The sequence below is a fragment of the Lepisosteus platostomus genome, chromosome 17 (assembly GCF_059453375.1).
Source record: "Lepisosteus platostomus isolate fLepPlt1 chromosome 17, fLepPlt1.hap1, whole genome shotgun sequence".
NCBI classification, from domain to species: Eukaryota; Metazoa; Chordata; class Actinopteri; order Semionotiformes; family Lepisosteidae; genus Lepisosteus; species Lepisosteus platostomus.
The window spans coordinates 10,692,202-10,698,853 of record NC_142627.1 but is presented as its reverse complement, the minus strand read 5'-3'; the positions used below and the strand labels follow the sequence as shown (position 1 = coordinate 10,698,853).

Sequence of the window (6,652 nt, the reverse complement as noted above, 5' to 3'; positions counted from 1 at the left end):
GACAGGATGGAAACTGGGGGGTAGAGACTGGGCAGGGGCTCCAGAAGGCATCTCATCCTTTGCTAATTTTTAAGAGATCACTTGCCAAGTGTGTGTGGCTGTCAGGCATCATGGACAAATACAGCTTCATGTCATTACAGGAATAACACAATTAGACCTGTATTAAAGACGGCTCACCTCTTTGCACAAATGAATAACTACATTCTGTACCCTTCTGGAGATGAATAAAGAGTAACAAGACATTTCCTTTGTAGTTTTTAATTCCCGTTTTGCTTTTAACCGAGCAAGAGGTCTGTATTTATGTTATTACACATGGTACGTGCAGACTTCACACTTCTACTGTGTGACGATGGGATGCTCACACTGTCGGAAAGCTAAAGACAGTCCGAGATGGGGGACAAGCACTCGATCGGACTGGAAAGACAGGAGGGAACGTATCAAAATCACAGGTGTTAAGAAGGAATAATAAATAAAAAAAAATGGAAAATCGAATTGAGCTGGATGAGATACAAAACGAGGCTCCTCGCTGGGGATCGTTTGTCTTGCTGGAACCAAGGCCGCACTGCCTCCCGTGATCCCGGGACGGCCAAGGAGGAGACTGGGGGGGCTCTGAGCAAGTGGTCTGCCTCTGGACTGGCCGCCTGGCCCCCCTACTCGATGTCATCTTCAGCCAGGCTTTGTGCATTCACGATGCGCTGCGAGGACAGGGACAGCAGGTTAGCCGCGGCCTCGAGGGAAATTCGGGCAAGCCCACTCTCTGAACCGAATGCGTGAGGTGAACCTTTCACAACTGAACAAGCAGCAACTCCAGAAAAAAGGGAGCAGAAGCGGTCCTGCGGGCTGCCATACACCTTGCCTTCAAGCACAGAGAAGGAACCGGCAGGCCAAGGGGGGGAACTGAAGCCTTGAATTCAGCCACGACAAGCAGATAACGGGCACATTTTTCAGTTCACCTTTGCTTGCGAAAAAGCGGAAAATCTCAAATTGATTTATAATGTCTGGGATTTGAAATAGCGAAGGGCCACGGGAACAGGCCCTTGGCTTTGGATGAAACCCAGCTCCCTTGCTATCGCATCCTTTCTTGTCCCAGCAGGTGAGATCAGTGCTGCCAGGGGGTTTATAAGAATGCTTTCGAATGACTTTTGAATCCCATGTGAAAAACGGTAGAAATATCACCCGCGTTAGGCAACTTCTATCAATGCCCAACGCTGACTGTCTGATTCATGCATTTATTATATCAAGGTTTGATTTCTGCAACTCTTTACTGTATGGATTCCTTAATACTCTTTCCAGTAAACTGCAATATGTCCAAAACTATCACTCCTACACTTAAATCTCTACACTGGTTGCCTATAATGCTGTGTATTCAATATAAGATCTGATTTTCAAGGCTTTAAATAATCTTTCTGCATCATAGAACTCTGAACCTCTCCATGTTTACACTCCCTCCTGCAGGCTCCGTTTAGTTGAGGCTGGTCCCTTTGCTCCCTGTACCCAGGGCTAAATTTTGGTGACCATGCCTTTTCTGTCACTGCTGCTTAATTATGGAATAACCCTGGTCTTTTGACTCTCTTCAAATTTAAACAAAAAAAACTCACCTTTTTACTAGGGCCTATGTCTGATTGCCCTACACTCTATCCTATTTATTCAGTTTAATTTGACTTTTTATTGTACATTTGTCTTTTTCTTTATCGCTATGTACACTACAGTGTCCTTGGGTTTAAACAGACGGTTTATAAACAATATTATTATGTTATATTATTATAACAATATTATTAATGCACAGGCATGTCTGCAGTAGGGAATTCTATCTTCTCCTGCAGCAAGGTGGGGAAGTATCTGCCGCCCGTGTGCTCTGTAGCGCCCTCACCTGGCTGATGGTTGGCAGCTTTGTGAGAAGCATCTGGAACACAGGTGGGGGCAGCGTCTGCTGAAGCACCTGTAGCAACTGCTGGGGCTGCCCACAGACTGCGATGGCGTTCGTCAGGTGGTCCACGCCCTTCTCATAGTCTCCTGGCAACACAAGGCAAGCCGATCTCAGACACCGAGGGCAACATTTCTACAGGAGTATTTCCAAAGAACTCACTTCCAAGTCCACAAGGCCTCTAGGCAAACTGTCTTTTGGAGGCAGCCAAAGTCAAATTATCAGCTACAGTTACAGCTGGCTTCACTTCATTGTCTAAGCACCAACACATTTTAAAACAATAAATTGAAACGTTTAGCAATTTATGGAAGAGTATAAAGAAAGGTCAGACTGATTTTCAGTGCTTCGTAAGGGACCACTAGTGATCTTGCATCACTACCTAGACATCCGAATTAAATGAGCTCCTTTAGCTCCTTTGCTTTAAATACAGTTTGCCTTTTTTGTGAGAAAATGTGACAATTGCCCCATCAGCCCCCTGAAACCTGAAGCATTGCTCCTGAATAAGAACATCAGGGGGTGTGCAGGGGCTTACACACATCACCCCTCACAAAAACCCTCAGCCGCACATTAAAAACCATAAACAGATAATTGCAATTACTGTGAGAACATTGTAAATAAAAGTATTAATGCCCCATCTTGATAAAAAAAACATAGGCTGTGGATCTGCCATGTAGTAGCTGGCATCGGTTCTTACACTCTGCAAGAAACCTGCTGGCTCTTACAGCCGCAGAAAAGGCACTGATTGTGCCACATTTCAATCCGAAGAAACTAGCAAAGTCTGAACCCTTTATGCTAACAAATATCCTTATGGTACAAATTATGGAGGCGAAGCCCTTACCTTGTGCCAGCAGCTCCTCTCCCAGCTGGATCTCCTCAAGGAAAAACTTCTGAACCGCCTCGGCATCCTTCAGGTCTGGCAACTACAAGGGAACATCAAGTTAAAAAACGTTTAACTTAAACAGGCAAGGCCAAACAGTCATCGTCACATCTCTTAAAAAAAAACGCTTACAAAAGCTGGGATCTAATGGGATCTAACGGGAACACTCCTCTAGCTGGCATAATTGGAGAACAATTTTTTTAACGATCTTCTTTGGCATGAAGTTGAATTTTACAGCTCCTTTGGGAAGGTCTTTCCAGTGCTCCATTGTGGAGAAAAAATGAGACCCTTTTGAAATCCGATTCTGTCCTACTGATCTGTGAAAAGTTAGATGCTTTCTTAAAAAAAAAAAAAGCAAGGCAACACTAATGCTGTCCAGAGACCAGACAGCAGGCTTTCATCATGCCTTCTAAAATTACACCCCCCTGGTCTCTGCTTTGAAAATTAAAAATGTTTATTCTGAGGCTTCTGTGCAAGTAAGGAGGAGTAAATGTCTTACCCTGGAAAGACCAGCCTTCTCTTTTGCAAGCTTTTGCTTCCTTCTTCCTGGGGGAAGAAATGAACAACTTGTACCACATCAGTCAATTAAAGCATATCAACCCCAGCTAAAAAGCACAAACATGTAATCAGTTACACAGAGAAATTCTGCTGTCAGAATGGGGCAGAGCAGTCTTTCCACCTTGCAGTCTGACACCATCCGACGTCCAAAGCTTAGCGAGGAAGGAAAATCAGGTAGTTGCTCTAAGTGTTAACCGACCGGCAGTTGGTGTGCTCTGCTCTGGACTAGAGTTTCCACAGGTCCAGTTTAATAACAGGAGACTGTGCTGTAGAGGGTCCCATCAATTGGATGAAACATTAAACTGATGTCCTGACTACTTGGTCATTAAGATTAATGCAAAGAGTGCAAGGGGAACATCTGTGTTTTGGCTGAATTCCTCTTTGGACACGCACAATCTACTGCACCCATTGTACCGTCTTAATTCAACTTCTTAATTCCACGGTAGATGAAAGGGGCATCTTGTTATATGTAATGTGCTCTGGGATCCTATGAGACAAAAAGCACTAGATGTGAACTCTTATTAATCAGTAGGTAAAGAAAGGCCGTTTGCTTTTATCTTTCAGCATTTTCCAGCTCTTGCTGCAAAAATTTGCAAAATGCAGAAAAAATAGAAGCACATTAATTACGCCAACCGCGAGTCGACATGGTCATGTCCTGGATGTGAGAAAGCAAAGAGTCATGGGAACAGGCCCTCAGCTTTCAGTGAATCCAGGTGCTCTTGCTGTTGCATCCTTTCTTGTCCCAGCAGGTGAGGTCAGCACAGCCAGGGGGTTTATAAGAATGCGCAGGCATGGCTGCCGCAGGCTCCCTCGTTCTTTTTCATATTCCTCCAAAAAAACAATCCGTGTCCGGAAGTACTCTTACCAGGGATAGAAAACGGCACTCTCACGTGCAGGATTCAAGCCGCCCCAGGGCTTCAGTGCAGTTAATCTGCAACTGTTTCACTAATTCTTGACTGGAATGCAAACACAGGGGGAGGGTCTTGGATTTCAACAGCATCTGATGAAGTGAGGAAAGCCCCCAAGGACACAGAGGGATTTCAAGGTCAGGCTGGCCCATTAACCCAAGTCACTCCTATCCTGTAGGATCACAGCCCAAACAAGCAAGCCCTGGGCAAACTGAATCTCCTAGTACAGAGGACACAATCATCACCTCACCCCTCCTCATCATGTTTCCCCCATTCCCCTACTGAGTCAGTTTCTAATTGAACACTGCAGAAGAAGGAGATGATGAACAATTTTCTTGGCAGTGCAGCTCATCTGACATTAGAAATCATTAACATTACAATACATTATGAGCAACAAACCAGCCACCTTTCTAAATGAATGGGTTACAAATATTAATGTGTGCATATATAATCAGTTACACTTCATGCACATCAGATTTGCAAGAGAACATTTGTTCGAATTAAAACTTTTACCAGCTCTTTGTGTGGAACTCATAAGCCCACTGCAACAGTCCACACACAAAAGCAAAAGAACTACAGAACAGCAACTTGATATAGCGAAACAAAGAAGCCTAAACACAGGACAGGCTCACAAAAAAACTGTCAACGCTTTCAGAGCCTGTTTTAGAGTCTGTAATGGGTTTGGGCAGTGAGCTCCACAGACGTGGCTCTGTACTCTTCCTTAAGACAGCCAGTCTATCCTACCCACTGAACAGAAAAGCCTCCAAGACCGCTCCACACCGTAAGACCTTGCAGTTTTCAGACTGAAGTTAACTCAGAGTACTTCTAGTCAGACAAAAACAGCACAATTCTAGATATACTGAAGCCGTTTTAGCATCTTAGAGAAGACAGACCAGTAAATAAAGATACAGCAGTCCAATCTTAATAAAATACCGTCATTTACCATCATACCTTTGCAGAAAAGCGCACAATATCAATTGATCCAAAACGAAAAACTCCCAATTAAGGGCGTCTTAAATTGTACCTTTGCAATTTCCCTCACGGGATCAAAAAAGTATCTATCTTTCCTTCACTTAGGAGAGTGTGTAGATACAAACGAGTGCCACCCTTTGTACACTGTGGGTTATAAATGAATCCGTGAGCCTTTTCATCCCGTGTTCTCTTATGGTCTTGACGTTGGATATATATATTTTTTAATACTCGAGATGCAGAGATCCAATAGGATACATTAATATGTTTCCAGAAAAGGTTTCGATGAAAGTGGACGCAGTACGAGTCCCACTACTTCCTAGTACTCCGGCCCACAATCTATCCTGATGCCAGGAGAGCTAATTTACCGAGGCGTGGGTTGTGTAAATTTTACTCTCCAGCATCGGGATACGCGCCATCGATGTGTAAAAAGGTTTCCCTCTGTAGCCCAACAGGATATATTGCATATATGCAAACACATTTAAACGGATCAACCTTCAGGAATTGTATCTACCCACCCCAAGACTCCCCCAGCCAGACTCACGTTCTCGCAATCTGTTCTTGAAGTTGGGGTCACTCCGCCTCTTCCTATCGAAGTAGATGCAGTAGCCGATGAAAAGGGCCCCGCAGACCCCGGCAGCGATCGCGCTCGTCTTACCGCCCATCATAACTCATATACAGGGGCACGTCGTCTCTCGGTGTCTCGGTAATCGGGGGGAGAAGACTAAGAAGTTAAAAGATTGATCACAGACAACACATGACCCCGCTCCACAGCGCTCCTTCCATGAGTGAAAAGGACCCAAACCTTCACGAGCTTCCTCCTTAGTGTGCTACTCGGGCTGTCTTCGCTTATTGCCTGAATGAAACTGCTCCAGTTTAGACTAAGGAAATGATAACTACAGTGATAGCTAGGACATTTAACTATTTTAAAGCATTATTTTTGTTTTTGTTAATCACATCCCTTTAATTTTTATCCGGACATTCTTTGCCTTTTTTAGTGATATAAGCACAGGCTTGCACAGGAGCGCTCAAGGTCCTCCCCGTGTAAGCAATTGTGTAAAACCATCAATGAGGCTCGAGGGTGGCGTGACGCTACCCTTAAGATCACGAATGCAGAAAAAAATCGAAATGATAATTTGTGAGTTGTAATTTAAAGTAGCTACACTAACATGGTGCTGTATACTAGAAGGCTCATTGTGTTGAGTTGAATCTTGGAAGAGCAAAAAGGCCTGAATAATCAGATTTCTGATTAAAAACTGGGAAATGCTCCTACAATTAATCCTCAAAATGATATGTAGCTAGTCCATTCGGTGCCTTAAACAAGAGAAGCGGATCCTCGGTTGATCTTTGAACTATCAGCATGAATTCTAATAGTATTTAACAAATGCTAAAAGCAGAAATTGGAAAAATTACATG

At 43.9% G+C, this 6,652-nt stretch overlaps 1 protein-coding gene and 1 non-coding gene across 3 annotated transcripts; both read right to left on the bottom strand.

Annotated features, from left to right (window-relative positions):
* Window positions 1–242: 242 nt before the first annotated feature.
* LOC148646116 (mitochondrial import receptor subunit TOM20 homolog) lies at window positions 243–6,045 on the bottom strand. Of its 2 annotated transcripts, none has more exons than XM_088609929.1 (5): window positions 5,751–6,045; window positions 3,301–3,347; window positions 2,763–2,844; window positions 1,871–2,013; window positions 243–695 (listed from the first exon to the last, which is right to left on the bottom strand). In XM_088609929.1, the coding sequence occupies exons 1-5, from the start codon at window positions 5,902–5,904 to the stop codon at window positions 651–653; spliced, it is 471 nt and encodes a 156-aa protein (XP_088466055.1). In that variant the 5' UTR covers window positions 5,905–6,045; the 3' UTR covers window positions 243–650. The 2 variants fall into 2 exon arrangements, with proteins under 2 accessions (XP_088466055.1, XP_088466056.1); XM_088609930.1 differs by having other exon boundaries at window positions 5,781–6,044.
* On the bottom strand, window positions 993–1,131 carry LOC148646117 (small nucleolar RNA SNORA14). Its single transcript, XR_015928040.1, has one exon. It is a non-coding gene; the product is annotated as a small nucleolar RNA SNORA14 (small nucleolar RNA).
* Window positions 6,046–6,652: the final 607 nt, after the last annotated feature.

Bases quoted from the DNA above. Each gene is read 5' to 3' on its own strand.
- LOC148646116 (XM_088609929.1), bottom strand. From the start codon at position 5,904: ATGATGGGCGGTAAGACGAGCGCGATCGCTGCCGGGGTCTGCGGGGCC. The intron at 3,348-5,750 runs GTAGATACAATT...TTCTTCCCCCAG, and splicing joins CTGGGGGAGTCTTGGGGTGG to GAAGAAGGAAGCAAAAGCTT. The intron at 2,845-3,300 runs GTAAGACATTTA...GTTCCCTTGTAG, and splicing joins AGAAGGCTGGTCTTTCCAGG to TTGCCAGACCTGAAGGATGC.